The 17,828-nt window shown below is 41.9% G+C and overlaps 3 protein-coding genes and 1 pseudogene across 3 annotated transcripts in view; 2 read left to right on the top strand and 2 right to left on the bottom strand.

Annotated features, from left to right (window-relative positions):
- Window positions 1-3,138, bottom strand: part of LOC102474399 (S-formylglutathione hydrolase pseudogene) — a 15,036-nt pseudogene extending 11,898 nt beyond the window's left edge.
- Window positions 3,139-3,183: 45 nt separating this feature from the next.
- CT47C1 (cancer/testis antigen family 47 member C1) lies at window positions 3,184-8,560 on the top strand. The gene is given in 7 exon segments (XM_014584100.2): window positions 3,184-3,517; window positions 3,519-3,722; window positions 3,755-3,933; window positions 4,699-4,776; window positions 5,902-6,207; window positions 6,973-7,161; window positions 8,526-8,560. Coding segments are annotated over 6 exon segments (1,119 nt in total). The 5' UTR covers window positions 3,184-3,314; the 3' UTR covers window positions 7,122-7,161; window positions 8,526-8,560.
- Window positions 3,715-4,905, top strand: LOC102496987 (cancer/testis antigen 47A-like). The gene is made up of 2 exons (XM_006168266.2): window positions 3,715-3,933; window positions 4,699-4,905. Exons 1-2 carry the CDS (start codon window positions 3,771-3,773, stop codon window positions 4,845-4,847), a joined length of 312 nt encoding a protein of 103 aa, XP_006168328.1. The 5' UTR covers window positions 3,715-3,770; the 3' UTR covers window positions 4,848-4,905.
- Window positions 8,561-15,256: 6,696 nt separating the features above from the next.
- Window positions 15,257-17,828, bottom strand: part of KIAA1210 (KIAA1210 ortholog) — a 28,561-nt gene continuing 25,989 nt past the window's right edge. The window contains exon 8 of the mRNA XM_027768176.1: window positions 15,257-16,492. Coding sequence (XP_027623977.1) covers window positions 16,326-16,492 — 167 coding nt within the window. The 3' untranslated portion in view covers window positions 15,257-16,325. The remainder of the gene's footprint in view (window positions 16,493-17,828) is intronic.

The following is a 17,828-nucleotide window of genomic DNA, read 5'->3' as shown; positions in this document are numbered from 1 at the left end:
AGAGGTTTTTGCTATAGGGCACGTGCGCTCGCCAGACAGAGAGAGACAGAGAGACAGAAAGTGAGAAATCACCCCCCAGGGGGGATGGCCATGCCACAATCCCTTCTCCTCCATTCTCCTCTCAGGATCTTGGGCACACATGCACAGGCGCCCGGCGTGAGTTTTAAGCCACCGAGTCCGGGACATGAACCACAGTTGACTACGTGGGAGTCCAGCGACATAGCCATTACGCTAACTGCTGGTCCCGAGACTGACACTCTTGATGGTACCCTGTCCTTGCTGTGGTATTCATGAGCAGCAAGGGGTGCTGGCCTTGAGGAACCTGGGCTCTTTACCCAGCCTATAGGGAGATGGCACTCCAGTGTGGGTGTTTCTCTGTGATGAGCACCCACAGCCCAGTCTGGTGGGAGGCAGGGGCAGGGTCTCACTTGAGAGGTGAAATTCTTCATTGTCCCCAGTGTCACAGCAGAAACACACTCAGCCACAAGAGCTGAAAACTCACAGGAGACCCTAGAGAGGATCCAAAGAAAGAAAAGAAGAGATAGGAAGGCCCTTCATAGACAGTTAACCCTTAGGCTGGTAGAAGAGAAACAGCATTTAGGACCATGGAAGACCCTCTGCCCAGACTTCACCCTCCTGCCCCCCAGATATAGCCAAGAGCCAGGACAAGCCAAACACCAGCCAGCTATATCTGAGTTCTGAGCAGCCCCTTTCAGGGATTAGGACCACTGAAGACCTTCTGTCTAGACTTCACCCTCCTGCCTCCTAGATCTAGCCAGGAACCAGGAAAGAAATGTATAATTCACCAGAAACCACTGCAGAGGCACAAGAAATATGAGAAAACAAGAAAACATCTCTCCCCTAAGAGAAAAGAATAACTCCTCATACTCCACAGAGAAAACAAGGGAACTTGTGGAAATGTCAGATAAAGAATTTAAAATACTCGTAATTACAAAGCTAACAGAGATACAAGAGAAGAAAGACAACAAACTCCAGAAGATGCAAGAGAAAAGAAACAATGAGTTCCAGGACATGAGGAAGTTCTTTCATGATCTGAGAGAGGAAATACACACCATAAAAAAGAATCAAACAGAATTGTAGAGATGAAGGCTGTAATACAGGAAATTGAAACCTCCCTTTAAAGTATTAAAAGCAGATTATATCATGCAGAAGATTAAATCTCAGATGTAGAAGAAAGAACTTCTGGCCTAGAAAAGCTCACCAAAAAGTCTGAGAAAATAACCCAAAATAATGAGGATAACATACGAGTAATACTGAATACTATTAAATGCCAAACATCCAGATCATCAATATCCAAGAAGATGAAGAAACTAGTAAGGGCATTGATAAGCTATTCCATGAAATCCTGGAAGAAAAGTTTCCAAACCTAGAGAGGCGCTCAAATATCCTGGCCCAAGAAATACAAAGGACTCCACATAGAATCAACCCAAAAAGATCTTCTCCAAAGCACATCACAGCAAGATTGACCAAAACCACAGACAGAAGGAAAAAAAAAGAAAAAGAAAAAACAAACCCACAGACAGAACAAGATACCAAAATTGGCAAGAGAGAAATATCAAGTTACTTTCAAAGGATATCCCATCAGGTTAACATTGAACCTCTCTTCAGAAAACAATGTGAGCAAGGAAAGAATGGGGAAATATATTCAAAGCGTTAAGTGAAAAACAATTTCAACCAAGAATACTATACCCAGCAAGATTATCCTTCATTGAGGGGGGGGGGGGGAGACAAAAACATCCTCAGATAAACAAAATCTGAAAGAATTTACCAACACCAGATCAGCTCTACAAGAAGTGCTGAAGGGAGTGCTATACCAGGAAAACTAAAGTTGGACACACAGAAATAAGAGTACAAAAAACAACCAAGAAAATGGCCAGCCTAATGGTATAGATAAGTCTGGAGTTGAATGTTAACTTCCAGAGTTTAAATGGAAAGATCAGATCGCAGTAACACTGCAAATCCAATAGAAGAGAGATTAATTACATGAGACTGAACTGGTAAACTAGAATTTTATGACTTTTGACTAAAATATTACTGATTTTCTTCTATGCTTTTATTTCCATATTTAAGGATTTTTGTCTTCTCTTTAACTGTTAATAGGTTCATCTATCTACTATTTGAACTGAATTCTAACCTTTTTCCTTGCTTTAAGTCTTAAGCAAATTTCTCTTAAATTTTTTGAGTTCAATCTATTAAAACTAAAACTATTTTTCTTCAAATTAAAAACACATTTAAATAAAAAGAGAAGCAGTATTAATGGTGATGGTGATTCCAAAGCCTCTGGATTCATTCTACAGGCATTTATCAAAGGCCTGTTTTGCAAAGCCCTGTGACAGGTATCATGAGGTATTACAAACTTGAGGAAGCATCAACATTTCCCCTAATTGGCCTATGTTTTCTAGAGGAGTTAAACAATGTCCACACATATCACTGGAATGCAGGATAGCCTGGAGTGGATTTTGAGCAAGGTTGTAAAGAAGAGGTTTGGACTGGTCTTCCAGGGGTGTTCCCTGCCATCCTTATATTAAACAGAAACCTCTTCAGTCTGTAAGGCCTTGGGTTTCTCCCCTGGCCTGCCATGACCCTAATGACGGGTCTGCAAACAGAAAGAACTTGTTCATATCTGTTGACTTACTGATGGAGTGGAGTGGGGAAATAGCACGTTTCCCTAGGAAAACCTGGAATCCTGGGTTGTGCCAACTTCCTGGCTTAGAGAAGCTCAGGTGTCATGGGTGGCATGACTGGAGATGAAAAAAAGGCACCAACTACACACCAGAGATAGGAAGTATGACCTCTTGGATGGATTTGCATTCCTAGGCGGGCTCAGCCAGATGACCTAGGCTATGGAGCTGGTGTCAATGGGTTTTGTTCATTCAACGGACGCAAGGCATGTCAATATTCATATTTCAGCAAATGAGCTTAGAGCGTGCTGGGTGGTGGTGCTGCTTCCCTCTGTGGGCCATTCATGGCCCTACCCCCTGTTGCAGGCTCCACCCCTTGCCACTGGCCCCACCTCCCCCTGTCCCCAGCCACTCGGAACCTTTCCCGCCTAATCCGAGCCACCTCAGGTTCAGTCTTGGTGGGCCCCTGCTGGGATTGGTCCTCTGCTCTTTCCATAGAGGGCCACGTCAGACACTGTCATAGACCTTTGTTTCCTTGACAACCACTACCTTCACTACCACCTCCATCTTGCCAACCGCCTACTCTCTCGAAGCAGCTACCTGGGTGGCCACCATCTTCACTGTAGTCTCCTCAGTCTGATCACACCCCAGGTTGAGGTACCGACTGGTGTCATGTCTGCCACCGGAGATCAAGATCCAACCCAAGCGGGTCAGGAAGGCCCGGTGAGCCCTGAGGGAGCTGGCGACGGGATGAGTCGCGACTCCGGACCCCAGGGGGTGGCAGGGCCTGCAGCAGGTCTCAGAGAAGAAGAGGTTGAGCTGGCGGCCGCTCTGGCGGGAGCGCTGGAGGGAGGAGATGCTGAAGAGGGCGAATCTCCCTCCGGTTGAGGCAGATAGGAGAGAAATGGCAGCAGGCAGGAACATGATAGTGAATGCTCATCAGTTACCCACGGCAGGCTTTCGCTTTATGTTTCTGGATCTCGTCTACTCTGTTCTCCAACGCATCTACTTCAACGACCACATTCTGATCCGGCCCCGCGGCGGCGGCCCTCCCACGTTGATCAGTCGCCGGAAGACCTGGTCGATCCGCCCCCACTTGTGGTGCCCCAGAGGCTGGCATTGAGGGTCATGTCCGGGGAGGCCGAGGGCCTGACCGAGGCGGCCGCATCTATCGGAGAACCTGAGGAGCCAGCAGAGGGGGCCATGGCAGCTCAGGATTTGACCGAGCTGGCAGAGCAAGATATAGTGCAGCCGGCAGAGGAAGTCACAGAGGAAGCTGAGGTTCCTAAGGGTGAGGATCTTGCTTTGCTGGGCAGCAATGGACGGGACAGGCCAAGGTGGAGCGATGGCGGGTGGGTCAGGGCCCTACTTACACTTAAGGCCTAGCATTCCCAAGGAACCCGTTTCTATAGCTACCTTTACAATTTTGAGAAAATATGTGATGCCCTCTACCATCTTGACTTTAAGATATCTGAGATTATCAGCCTTAATTTATGAGCCCACGGATCAATGGCAGTGGGAAGTGGATGCTCAGAAAAGGAATTGGGGGAAAGTGAAAGGGATGGCTGTAGGAAAGGAAGAAGCAAATGGCATATCCCATTTTTGGTTCGTGGCTTTAAGTGTAAAAATTCTTAGAAAGGTGATTCCCAAAAATGATGAACTAATATGGGAGCACTTGGTAAAAATAAAATATTCAGAGGGTTCAGTAATCCATCAGCTTCACCATGGAATTTGTAATTGAGGTAAACAAATATTTTTTTCAGCAAAGTTCTGACCTAAACATACAGAATGCCACCAGATACAGTGATTCTGATCCCTTCTCCAAGGGACCAGAAGTCATCAGCAGCTTCGGGTAGGAAATTTACTGGCAAAAGTGAAATAATAATCAAGCAGCAGAAATATGAGGATCATGGTAGTGTTGCATCAGCCAGTAGGAAGGTGTTCAGCTATTCTTTTCTTGGTTATTTCTATCCTCCTGCTTTTCCTGAGGGTATAATACTGGATACCCCTACTGGTTATAAATTAGCTATTTTCTCCCATAAATGTCTGTTTCTAGAGTGTATAATGTACTACAGTGAGGAAGTAACTCAAGATAAGTATGACAACTGGAATGATGACGTTGAAGATGCTGACGGTGAAGGAGAGAAGGAAGAAGAGAAGAAAGCAGAGGAAGAAAACAAGGAAAATGGAAAAGAAGAACCTTAAAGGACCAGGATCCAGCAGAAGGCAGGACCAAAACATGCAGGTATTTGTATAACCTTGAGTATCACTCAACCATGGTTTGTATTTACATGCTTCTGAAAACTTTTTTTTCTTTTTAATCCTCCCAGTAAATTAATTAAGAAAAAGTTTGTTTAAAATCTGTCTAAAGCTTCAACTTAGGCCCAGATGCAGTTATGCAGGGAGTAGGGTCCCACTACATGAGGCTGGGTCACATGGAAGGCCCAGGTTCAGTTTTTGGAATGGTGGATGGATGCCTGTGATCCTAGCTAACTAGGAGACTGAGGCAGAGGATCATGACATGGTGAGATGCCAAAAATACCTCTTTCTGTTTCTTTCTCTTTTGCACTTTCTTTAAAAGATTAATTTAACCTACTTAGAATGTTACTAGAATACTCATGTACCAAGTTATATGAACTACACGTGTTTTGAAATATACTTCATGGCTTGGCTACTCATTTGTTTTTCTTTTTTCTTTCTCTTTCTTTCTTTTTCTTTTTGAGGTCTTTTGTCTTTTAGCTGTAAGACTACTAACAAGTGGTAAATTTATCAGAGTTAGTGCTAGTACCCAAGACCAATATTTGTTTATTTGTTTATTTAGAAAACAGTTGCCAGAAGCATCAGGTAAGGTGACTGGGCCCTACACCATATGGGTCTTCACCACTTGGTCATGGAAATGCAGTCTCTCACACTAACGAGGAGACAACACCTTTTAGAATGTTCTGCTTATAAATAGCAGAATATTAAAAATTTTAAGTAGGATAACATTTAATGAATAATACTAAATAATTGATTTCAGGTATAGATTTTTCTGTCTTCCATGACAATCAAAAGAAAAGAAACTTAATCACAGTGTGGTTATTGTTTATCACTGAAATAGTAATTAAGTCTTCAATTATAGCTTGTCCTTGGATATATTTAAATGAGAAACATTTTTCTCCTTTTCTGTCACATTTTTATAGCTGTGTATTTTATAATAATAGTTACTTTCCCATGTGGTAGATATAGAAACCAAGGGCCTGGAAGGGTAAGGGAGTCTAACGCTTCTGTTCCAACGACCACATTCTGATCCGGCCCCGCGGCGGCGGCCATCCTCTGTTGATGAGGCGCCGGCCTCAGTCGCCGGAAGACCTGGTCGATCCGCCCCCACTTGTGGTGCCCCAGAGGCTGGCATTGAGGGTCATGTCCGGGGAGGCCGAGGGCCTGACCGAGGCGGCCGCATCTATCGGAGAACCTGAGGAGCCAGCAGAGGGGGCCATGGCAGCTCAGGATTTGACCGAGCTGGCAGAGCAAGATATAGTGCAGCCGGCAGAGGAAGTCACAGAGGAAGCTGAGGTTCCTAAGGGTGAGGATCTTGCTTTGCTGGGCAGCAATGGACGGGACAGGCCAAGGTGGAGCGATGGCGGGTGGGTCAGGGCCCTACTTACACTTAAGGCCTAGCATTCCCAAGGAACCCGTTTCTATAGCTACCTTTACAATTTTGAGAAAATATGTGATGCCCTCTACCATCTTGACTTTAAGATATCTGAGATTATCAGCCTTAATTTATGAGCCCACGGATCAATGGCAGTGGGAAGTGGATGCTCAGAAAAGGAATTGGGGGAAAGTGAAAGGGATGGCTGTAGGAAAGGAAGAAGCAAATGGCATATCCCATTTTTGGTTCGTGGCTTTAAGTGTAAAAATTCTTAGAAAGGTGATTCCCAAAAATGATGAACTAATATGGGAGCACTTGGTAAAAATAAAATATTCAGAGGGTTCAGTAATCCATCAGCTTCACCATGGAATTTGTCTTTGAGGTAAACAAATATTTTTTTCAGCAAAGTTCTGACCTAAACATACAGAATGCCACCAGATACAGTGATTCTGATCCCTTCTCCAAGGGACCAGAAGTCATCAGCAGCTTCGGGTAGGAAATTTACTGGCAAAAGTGAAATAATAATCAAGCAGCAGAAATATGAGGATCATGGTAGTGTTGCATCAGCCAGTAGGAAGGTGTTCAGCTATTCTTTTCTTGGTTATTTCTATCCTCCTGCTTTTCCTGAGGGTATAATACTGGATACCCCTACTGGTTATAAATTAGCTATTTTCTCCCATAAATGTCTGTTTCTAGAGTGTATAATGTACTACAGTGAGGAAGTAACTCAAGATAAGTATGACAACTGGAATGATGACGTTGAAGATGCTGACGGTGAAGGAGAGAAGGAAGAAGAGAAGAAAGCAGAGGAAGAAAACAAGGAAAATGGAAAAGAAGAACCTTAAAGGACCAGGATCCAGCAGAAGGCAGGACCAAAACATGCAGGTATTTGTATAACCTTGAGTATCACTCAACCATGGTTTGTATTTACATGCTTCTGAAAACTTTTTTTTCTTTTTAATCCTCCCAGTAAATTAATTAAGAAAAAGTTTGTTTAAAATCTGTCTAAAGCTTCAACTTAGGCCCAGATGCAGTTATGCAGGGAGTAGGGTCCCACTACATGAGGCTGGGTCACATGGAAGGCCCAGGTTCAGTTTTTGGAATGGTGGATGGATGCCTGTGATCCTAGCTAACTAGGAGACTGAGGCAGAGGATCATGACATGGTGAGATGCCAAAAATACCTCTTTCTGTTTCTTTCTCTTTTGCACTTTCTTTAAAAGATTAATTTAACCTACTTAGAATGTTACTAGAATACTCATGTACCAAGTTATATGAACTACACGTGTTTTGAAATATACTTCATGGCTTGGCTACTCATTTGTTTTTCTTTTTTCTTTCTCTTTCTTTCTTTTTCTTTTTGAGGTCTTTTGTCTTTTAGCTGTAAGACTACTAACAAGTGGTAAATTTATCAGAGTTAGTGCTAGTACCCAAGACCAATATTTGTTTATTTGTTTATTTAGAAAACAGTTGCCAGAAGCATCAGGTAAGGTGACTGGGCCCTACACCATATGGGTCTTCACCACTTGGTCATGGAAATGCAGTCTCTCACACTAACGAGGAGACAACACCTTTTAGAATGTTCTGCTTATAAATAGCAGAATATTAAAAATTTTAAGTAGGATAACATTTAATGAATAATACTAAATAATTGATTTCAGGTATAGATTTTTCTGTCTTTAATGACAATCAAAAGAAAAGAAACTTAATCACAGTGTGGTTATTGTTTATCACTGAAATAGTAATTAAGTCTTCAATTATAGCTTGTCCTTGGATATATTTAAATGAGAAACATTTTTCTCCTTTTCTGTCACATTTTTATAGCTGTGTATTTTATAATAATAGTTACTTTCCCATGTGGTAGATATAGAAACCAAGGGCCTGGAAGGGTAAGGGAGTCTCACTTGTGGAAGGAACACAGACTTTTAAAGTGGAGAGATTTATTTAAATCTCAGAGAAGCTTCTCAAGAAAAGTAAGCAAGCAAAAAAAAACAAAACAAAAAAAAAAAAAAACAAGCATTTCTGGTGTAGTAAGAGAGAGACAAGGTTGGTGTGATCACATGATTGAAGCCATGGGTTACATGAGAACCCCAATATTGAAGGATTCAAGTTACAAGAGTAAATTGTGTCGTTCTCTACTTGTGAACTATAGCACACAAATGCAGCATGCATACATAGGGCCCATTTTCTTGGATTTAGAAAGCAGTTTAATATTGTGTCATTATTAATTTTCTCTCATTTTATCCCATAGTTGAGAGGAGTAGAAAGAAAAAATGAAGAAACAAGAATCTGATCTTCACTGTTTTTAGATTTTTCAGTTTTTAGAAATCCAAAGGAATTTCAACACTGATTTTATTCCAAAGCTCATCACCCAAAGAATAAATCTAATGAATTTACCTGCCTTTCTGCTTACCTTTTAAAGCTATATTTGATAGCATTTGTTCAAGTTAAAAATAAAAGTTTGTTTTAAATGAATAAGTTGAAATACAGAAAGATTCTTTTCAAGATAAACTCAAGTATCTGTTTTGCCTGTTTTTGTTTTGGCTCACTTTATTTTTATTTGGATCACTTTCTATCATTGGGGAAAATATAAAAATAATTTAAGTTATTTTATTTCAGCCCAAATAATTAAGATGTCAAGTTTAAAACAGTTTTTGTAAAGAGAAAGAGAGAAGTCAAATCTTTAGTTAGAACTGTGTTATCACTACATTAGTCACTAACCATGTGTGAGTACTGAGCACCTGGAATGTGGCTAGTCCAAACTGAGATGCGCTGTAAGTCTGAAAAAGAATGTAAACTATCTCATTAATAACTAGTTACATATATAAATTATAATATATTGGGTTAAATGAAATATAGTATTAAAATTGCTTTTATCAGTTTCTCTTTACTTTTTAAATGTGGCTGTTAGAACATTTTAAATTATCACATATCTTGAGTTATATGTGTATTGGACAGTAATGCTCTAGAGAATGATTTTGAAGAAAACCTGGTGAGTGGCTCAGCTTCCATGGAGGCTATGTGGTACTGCTGAGCCTACGCCCAGACTATAATTTAGAACAGTGGTTCTCAAAGTGTAGTTGGGCTGGCATCATCAGTATAACCTGTGAACTTGTTAGAAATACAACTTTGGGTGGTGGCACACTGGTAACATAGCTGGCTCCACATGGGAAAGATCCTGCATTTGTGTCCCAGAAACTCCCTGAGCATACCAATTGCATGCAAGAGTCCAGGATCAAGGTCTGCTGGGAATGGGGGTGGAGTGTGGGATGAGAATGCAATTGGAGGATTTCTGTCTCTTTGAAGAAATAAATGTTTAAAAAGAAATGCAAATTTTCAGGCCACATCTAAGACCTCTGAAACTTTGAGGGTGGGGCCAGCAATCTTTGTTTTATCAAGCTCTTCCATGGTTTCTGATGCATGCTAAGGTTTAAAAAACACTGGTTTTGAGCAATAGAGGAAGAAACTGAGACTCCCAGAAGGTGATATCACCCTTAATTCATTGGATTGGAGCAATTGCAGGTAGACTGACCAGGACAGCAAGGACTGGGCTGGGGAGACTAGAACTCACAGGGGCTGGGACACAGAGGGCAAAGGTTGAGTGATGGCAGAGGAAAAAATACATAAGGAAGAAAGCTAGATTCTGGAGGGTACAGACACTATGTATGTGAAGTCTAGAAACTACGAAAAATGATCAACACATGCTGTGTATACAAAAATCTGGAGTAGAAGACATGCACACGAGGAATGCATATGAATGTAGTGTGTCCAAAAGCAAGGTTGGGAAAGATAAATACTTCATTTAGGGTGTTGGTTATCTCTTAGAGGAAGATAGGGAGGGGATTCTGCTCAGGAAGGTTCCACAGTGGGTATCAACTGTATTTATAAGGTTACGTTTCTTAAAGTGGGTGATAGATACATGGGTGTCTGTAGGAGTGCTCTCTATCTTTGTGTAGGTCTGAAATATTCCCTAATACAAAAGAGAAATAAAAAGAGGAAAGGGAGGGGCCCAGCCAGGTGGCATGGTGAGTAAGGCAGTTGGCTCTTATAGGTAGACATTATGAGCAGGGAGTCCCAGTATGCCAAGAAAAGGGACATCTGACACATCAATCACTTCAAGGATGTAGCTAGACCCCCTGCCCAGAGAGGAGAGGTTATCTACTTTTATTACCTAAGCTTTCTTCAAAGAACCTAGAGACAGTTACTATCTTCCCTCCTACTGTTCCACATATGTGCACAGGAATTATCTGGGGTGTATTGGTCAATATCCCACTTCCCACTGGAGCAAAAAACTGATACAGGCAAAATCATCCTTGTGCACATGTACATATTTTCAAAGTCCACTTGGGCATGCTATTGACTTCTGCCAATCAGGTAATAAAATTCCCTTACTTGATAAGAAGTACACAGGCAGGCAAGCAGCTAAAAGCCGCCCCCCATCCAAACAAAAGAGCTGGCTACAATGACAGGCCTCCCCTTCTAAATATCCATGACAAGACTCCACAATAAAAGCACCATCTAACCCCATTCTCAGTGCAGTTATCCTCTGAACAGCTGCCCACCCACACACCTTTCTGACATGGTGTGCATTTTTTTTCTTGTTAAAAATCTTGGGAACCAGCAGTTAGAGTAATGACTATGCCATTGGACTCTCATGTATTCGACGGCAGTTCGAGTCCCGGACCCGGTGGCTTAAACTCACGCTGGGCACGTGTGCATGCGTGCCCAAGATCCCGAGAGGAGAATGGAGGAGAAGGGATTGTGGTGTGACCATTCCCCCTGGGAGGTGATTTCTCGCTTTCTGTCTCTCTGTCTCTCTCTGTCTGTCTGGCGAGCACACACGCCCTATAGCAAAAAAATTCTCGCCCCCCCCCAGAAAAAAACTTCACTTTTCTATTAAAGACTTCTCTTTTCACACTTAACTAGGTTGTAGCTTCATTCTATCTCAAGGCGGGTCTCTAACCTTAGAGACCTGGGCTCAAAGAACTGAGTATTTCAAAGGATTGCAACCCAGCTTCCCTGTCTGATAACAATACCACATGGCCAACTATGAGGTTTGAATCCCGGACCCAGTGGTTTGAAAAACACACCAAGTGTGTGTGTGTGTGTATGCCCAAAATCCCAAGAAGAGAATGGAAGAGAAGGGACTGTGGCATGGCCAACCCCCCTGCAGGGGTGCTTTCTCTCTCTCTCCTCCAGCGAACACATGTGCCCTACAGCAAAGGGGAAAAAAATGGGCTTAATCTTTGTTTACAGAGTATAAAAAAAACTGAAGTCATAGTTGACCAGAATAGAGAGAGGATCAAAAAAGGCACGGAGGTTTGAGGCTAGACAGCTTCATTTCTTCACTTAGTGAAGGCTTCCTAGATTTTCTCTTAGTAACACTGATACCTTCTGTCATACTTGATGGTAGTGCAGCTCATATTCTACCTTATACTAGCATTATTTTTTTTAATTGTGATGAAATCCACACAATAATATCAACCATTTTAAAGTGAACATTTCAGTGATGTTTAGTGCATTCACAATTTTATGCAACCACCCTCTTAATTTTCATCACCCCGAAACCCTTTACCAATTAAGTCGCTCCCCATCTCGCCCTCCTCCTAACCCTGAGAAATCACCAATCTGCTTTCTGTCTCTATGACTTTACCTATTCCAGACATTTGAAATAAGCAATTCATATCTAGTTCCTTCACTTAGCATGTTTTCAAGGTTCATTCATGTTCTAGCATGTAGTACTATTTCTTTCCTTTTTTTGGCTAAATAATGTTCTGTCATATGTAAACACCACAGTCTATCCATTCTGTTGAGAATTACACAGGCAGGCAAGCAGCTAAAAGCCGCCCCCCATCCAAACAAAAGAGCTGGCTACAATGACAGGCCTCCCCTTCTAAATATCCATGACAAGACTCCACAATAAAAGCACCATCTAACCCCATTCTCAGTGCAGTTATCCTCTGAACAGCTGCCCACCCACACACCTTTCTGACATGGTGTGCATTTTTTTTCTTGTTAAAAATCTTGGGAACCAGCAGTTAGAGTAATGACTATGCCATTGGACTCTCATGTATTCGACGGCAGTTCGAGTCCCGGACCCGGTGGCTTAAACTCACGCTGGGCACGTGTGCATGCGTGCCCAAGATCCCGAGAGGAGAATGGAGGAGAAGGGATTGTGGTGTGACCATTCCCCCTGGGAGGTGATTTCTCGCTTTCTGTCTCTCTGTCTCTCTCTGTCTGTCTGGCGAGCACACACGCCCTATAGCAAAAAAATTCTCGCCCCCCCCCGAAAAAAACTTCACTTTTCTATTAAAGACTTCTCTTTTCACACTTAACTAGGTTGTAGCTTCATTCTATCTCAAGGCGGGTCTCTAACCTTAGAGACCTGGGCTCAAAGAACTGAGTATTTCAAAGGATTGCAACCCAGCTTCCCTGTCTGATAACAATACCACATGGCCAACTATGAGGTTTGAATCCCGGACCCAGTGGTTTGAAAAACACACCAAGTGTGTGTGTGTGTGTATGCCCAAAATCCCAAGAAGAGAATGGAAGAGAAGGGACTGTGGCATGGCCAACCCCCCTGCAGGGGTGCTTTCTCTCTCTCTCCTCCAGCGAACACATGTGCCCTACAGCAAAGGGGAAAAAAATGGGCTTAATCTTTGTTTACAGAGAATAAAAAAAACTGAAGTCATAGTTGACCAGAATAGAGAGAGGATCAAAAAAGGCACGGAGGTTTGAGGCTAGACAGCTTCATTTCTTCACTTAGTGAAGGCTTCCTAGATTTTCTCTTAGTAACACTGATACCTTCTGTCATACTTGATGGTAGTGCAGCTCATATTCTACCTTATACTAGCATTATTTTTTTTAATTGTGATGAAATCCACACAATAATATCAACCATTTTAAAGTGAACATTTCAGTGATGTTTAGTGCATTCACAATTTTATGCAACCACCCTCTTAATTTTCATCACCCCGAAACCCTTTACCAATTAAGTCGCTCCCCATCTCGCCCTCCTCCTAACCCTGAGAAATCACCAATCTGCTTTCTGTCTCTATGACTTTACCTATTCCAGACATTTGAAATAAGCAATTCATATCTAGTTCCTTCACTTAGCATGTTTTCAAGGTTCATTCATGTTCTAGCATGTAGTACTATTTCTTTCCTTTTTTTGGCTAAATAATGTTCTGTCATATGTAAACACCACAGTCTATCCATTCTGTTGACAGACATTTGGGTTGTTTCCACTTTTTAGCTATTATAAACAGTGCTGTTATGAACATTTGTGTCCAAGTATTTGTGCATTATTTATATATATGGTGTCAACTCCTTCCACCCCACCACTCCCTGGACTGTGAACTTCTAAATGGCTGGGACCGTAAAAGTTTTGATTTATCTTCCTTTCCCTAGGCATTGAGTTTTCCACTTAATAGGTGCCCGGTTAATGTCTGTTAAGGTGAAGTAACTTGACAGTTGCACACACACCTCTTTGTTTTGGTCAACAGTGTTGATATTTTCAAATGTACTATCACATAAAATTCCTTACGACTAGAACCATACAGTAAGATTAAAGCCTTGTCACCTTTACTTAAACTGAAAGAGCAGGACAATAGACAGTTTTCTATACAGTGTGACTTGAAGGGCTTCAAACTGATTCTGATTTATTAGTGTTTGTGCTGTGTATATTGTTAATGTAGTATTGCTCTTAGACTTGGACAGGAAGGACCTCTGTCCTGAGTGCCATGCTTTAGAGTCCCCACTTTGGCCCTTTTCCAGCCACACCCCTCCCTACAGGAACAAGAAACACTGGGAATAAGGAGTACCTCCCTCTTAGACCAAGATCCATGTACTTGGGACACTGGAAAAGGGCCTGCGTGCTCTTCTTGGAGCTAACCTTGAGAAGGTTAACCACTTTGGCAGGGTATGTACTCCCAGGTCTAGGGAGTGCTTATATGTCCCAAACAGAGCACGGGGCCTAGTCTAGGAGCCAGAGCAGAGTCAGGAGCATTGGAGGGGGCGGGGAGAAGACACAGTAGCTCTTCCCATACCACTAGAGTAGGACTTAAGAAGTCTGAGAACTCTAAATCTCAACTATATCTCAACCTGGCTTTTCAGGTCATTATGAAGGTACTTTTGTCATGGAAATAGAGAAATCATTAAATAAAACATTTTATTAGTTGATTTAAATATTTCAAATATTTAGACATATGGATGGATCCCCAACTCAACTCCTGTTCTGAACCCTGAAAATGTAACAAATGAACCAGGCTAAATATCTGTTCTGTAACTCCTTTCCTTTCTCACTCTGAGTCACACTTTGGTACCTGAGCACAGTGGGCCCCTGGCTTCTGAAAATGGCTTTATCTGGTAAACCATCTTTTAAAATTTTTTAAAAGAATTATTTTATTTAAGTGTATTTAATTATTTTTTATTTTGACCAGAGAGGGACAGAGTGAGAGAGAAAGAGAGAGAGAGAGGTAAATTGAGAAAGCAAGCTGCCAGATCCGGGACTCAAACCAGGGTTGGCCATGTGGGAGCCCAGTGTCCTTAACCACCACACCACCTGCCAGACCTCCTGGTAGTCCATCTTGCTATAGGACTTGGACCCAGTCCCTGAGTCAGGCTGGAGTACAACCACCAGCCACCTTGCTGCCTCTACTCACCCTCAGCCACATTCCCCTGCATCCATCTCGCTCCGTTCTCCAGGTGTTCACACACAAAGCCTCTTCAACAGTACTTCTCTCCCACACCATTCCCCACCCAGAGAGCATCAGCTTGGTCAGGCACACCTCCATGGAGGCTCTTTCTATGAACTACAAGCTCTTAAGAACATTTTGCTTCTCTGACAACCTTCAGGTCTGCTCTCTCAATATCCTCTTATATTTCCCTCCTCACATAGCCAACAAACAGAGACAGACTACCGAACAAGCTTTATTGAATTTATTTGCTTTGCATATATTAAAAATCAGTAAAGCCAAAAGAAGCTAAAAACATGTTAGAATGTGGCCCTAGACATGCTTTCTTAAAACTTAACCTCTTAATTTAAAAACACATGTTTGTTGTTTTCCATGAAAAAGAAATTATTAATGGAGAGTTCTCACAGTGAGCATAGTCTAATAGAGGTCCACTCTGAGGAAAAGGGGATGCTAATCTACCAGGATTACCTGGGTCAAGGAACTGTTACCTATGGGAATATAAAGGCAATAAAATTCAATCAAAAACCTAGCATTATCCAAAAGGCAAAGATATAGTATCAGGAAAAACACATCTTATAGAAAATATGCAAAATCCAGCCTGTGGTTGTACAGTGTCACATTATATATACCATCATCAGCAAAACCCAGAACCACATGGTTAAATTCTTCTCTGGTCTTTGTGGCACAGGGCAACGCCCCACTTAGAAGGTAAAGGCACAGTGAGGTGTCCAAGCCTGCATCTCCATTTAAACAAAGTAGCACCAAAGTCTGAAGACTTTGTGATTTTACAGCAGTGCAAACATGTTTCCCATTTTATATAGGAAATGCTGGGTTGCCAAATGCTGGCCGTGACTGTACTGAAAGTTAGGCATTCGTAGCATTTCTTTCATTTTAATAATTATAGGGTTTGATACCTATTTCTAAGGCTTTTATGCTTAAATTGAAAATAGTCACAGTAAAGAAATCACTTCATATACTTTCTATATAGGAAATGCTGGGTTTCCAAATGCTGGCAGTGACTATACTAAAAGGCAATTCATGGCATTTATTTCACTCAAATAATTATAAGGTTTAATACCTATTTCTAAGGGTTTTTGCTTAATCAAAAATGATCACAGTAAAGAAATCATGCTATATATTTTCTATACAGGAAATGCTGAGTTTCCAAATGCTGGTAGTAACTATATTGAAAGTTAGGCAATTCATGTCATTTATCTTATTCAAAGAATTATAAGGTTTAGTACACATTGCTAAGGTTCTTTTGCTTAATTAAAAATGATCATAGTCAGAAATCACTACATAGAATCAATGCAGCTATTGGCAATGATTTAAAATGCTAATGCTCCACCCAAGAGCTATTTATTGTTTGCTCTCCATGCTTTGGCTTTCTTCTTGGCCAGGGAGAACCAGACAGGCTCAGTTGGCTCAGTTGGGTGTTTCAGCACAGCTGGGACACTTGAAGATCTTCTGGTTTCTCTTGCCATGCCGGACGCTTGACATGCCTTCTGCTCTTTGAATCCAACTGGAACCACAGCAAATAATACACGCAATAAGAAGTCCCAGAGATATTGGGGTATGGTGTTTATGAGATTCAGTGAAATGTTTCTTTCTATCAGGTTTATTCTGATCTCTCTGCTCTTAGTGCTTTCCAGCCCCTGCTCTCTTTCGCACCAGGCTTTTACAAGTCAATGCATGGGCAATGCCATGAGCATTATGTTAAAGGGTACAATCAACATGGCTATGGTTACAGAAGCCTGGACATGGGAAGGCATGAGAGGTAATACCTACAGCTGTAACCGCCAACCTTAAGGTGGTTTTTATTGGATTGTCATAGACTTTTTTTTTTTTTTGAGAGGTTTTTGCTATAGGGTGCATGTGCTCGCCAGACAGGCAGAGAGAGACAGAGAGAGACGGAAAGCGAGAAGTCACCCCCCAGGGGAGATGACCACGCCGCAGTCCCTTCTCCTCCATTCTCCTCTCGGGATCTTGGGCACGCACGCACACGCGCCCAGCGTGAGTTTTAAGCCACCGGGTCTGGGATGCAAACCGTGGTCGACTACGTGGGAGTCCAGCGACACAGCCATTACGCTAACTGCTGATTCCCATAGACTTTTATACTGAAACCAGAGGTGAAACATATTGTATCTTTTCAGTCTTTAAAATTTCAAACAAGATAATGTGATTTTTGTCTTGCCAGTCTGTGATATCATGTGAAATGAAATGACCGACAAGCCAAGAAGTCCACCCAGTAAAGGGTGATGCTAAACAATATTGTACCAACTGCTCTGGCCATGCGGACAACCTATTTCCCAATTGCAGTCCTTTCTTCATCCTGTTCTATGGTTGATTGACTCATCAGCTTGCACATATCCAGTGGTTCTCAATCTTGGCTACATAATTAGAATCATCTCTGGCTCTTTTTTTTTAAGATGTATTCATTTATCTATTTATTTATTTGTTGTAATTTTCAAGTCACCAAGTCTGGGACTCTAACCATGGTCAGCCATGTGGGAATCCAGCACTTGTCAGCCACCATACCACCCGCTGGCCCCATCTGTGGCTCTTTTAGAAACACCAATGCCCATGCCATTTCCTAAACTAACTGAATTAGAATATCAAGGGATGGAGCCAGGGCCATCTGCAATTGAAGGTAAAAAATACACTTCAGGTAATTCTATGCACAGAGAGTTGGAAATGACTCAACAGGAGTATAGTGCCCAGGAGGCTATTAACAGCTGTAAGCAGGTAAACTGCTGCTATTTCACAGACAGATAATGGGTTTCTGATTTCCAGTCTAATTTTTTCATGAGGGGGATTAAGAGAGAGGACAAATATGGTTCAGTATAAAAACATCCTCC

The sequence above is a fragment of the Tupaia chinensis genome, unplaced genomic scaffold (genome assembly GCF_000334495.1).
Source record: "Tupaia chinensis unplaced genomic scaffold, TupChi_1.0 Scaffold145659_1, whole genome shotgun sequence".
Lineage (NCBI taxonomy): Eukaryota > Metazoa > Chordata > Mammalia > Scandentia > Tupaiidae > Tupaia > Tupaia belangeri.
Note: the sequence above shows the minus strand (reverse complement) of the source record. Positions and strands in the feature narration are given on the sequence as shown.

What these genes read in the sequence shown, in the direction of transcription:
- LOC102496987 (XM_006168266.2), top strand. Translation starts at nt 3,771, where the DNA reads ATGTCCGGGGAGGCCGAGGGCCTGACCGAGGCGGCCGCATCTATCGGA. An exon ending in GGAAGCTGAGGTTCCTAAGG is followed by an intron (nt 3,934 to 4,698) that starts GTGAGGATCTTG and finishes GTCTGTTTCTAG; the next exon opens with AGTGTATAATGTACTACAGT.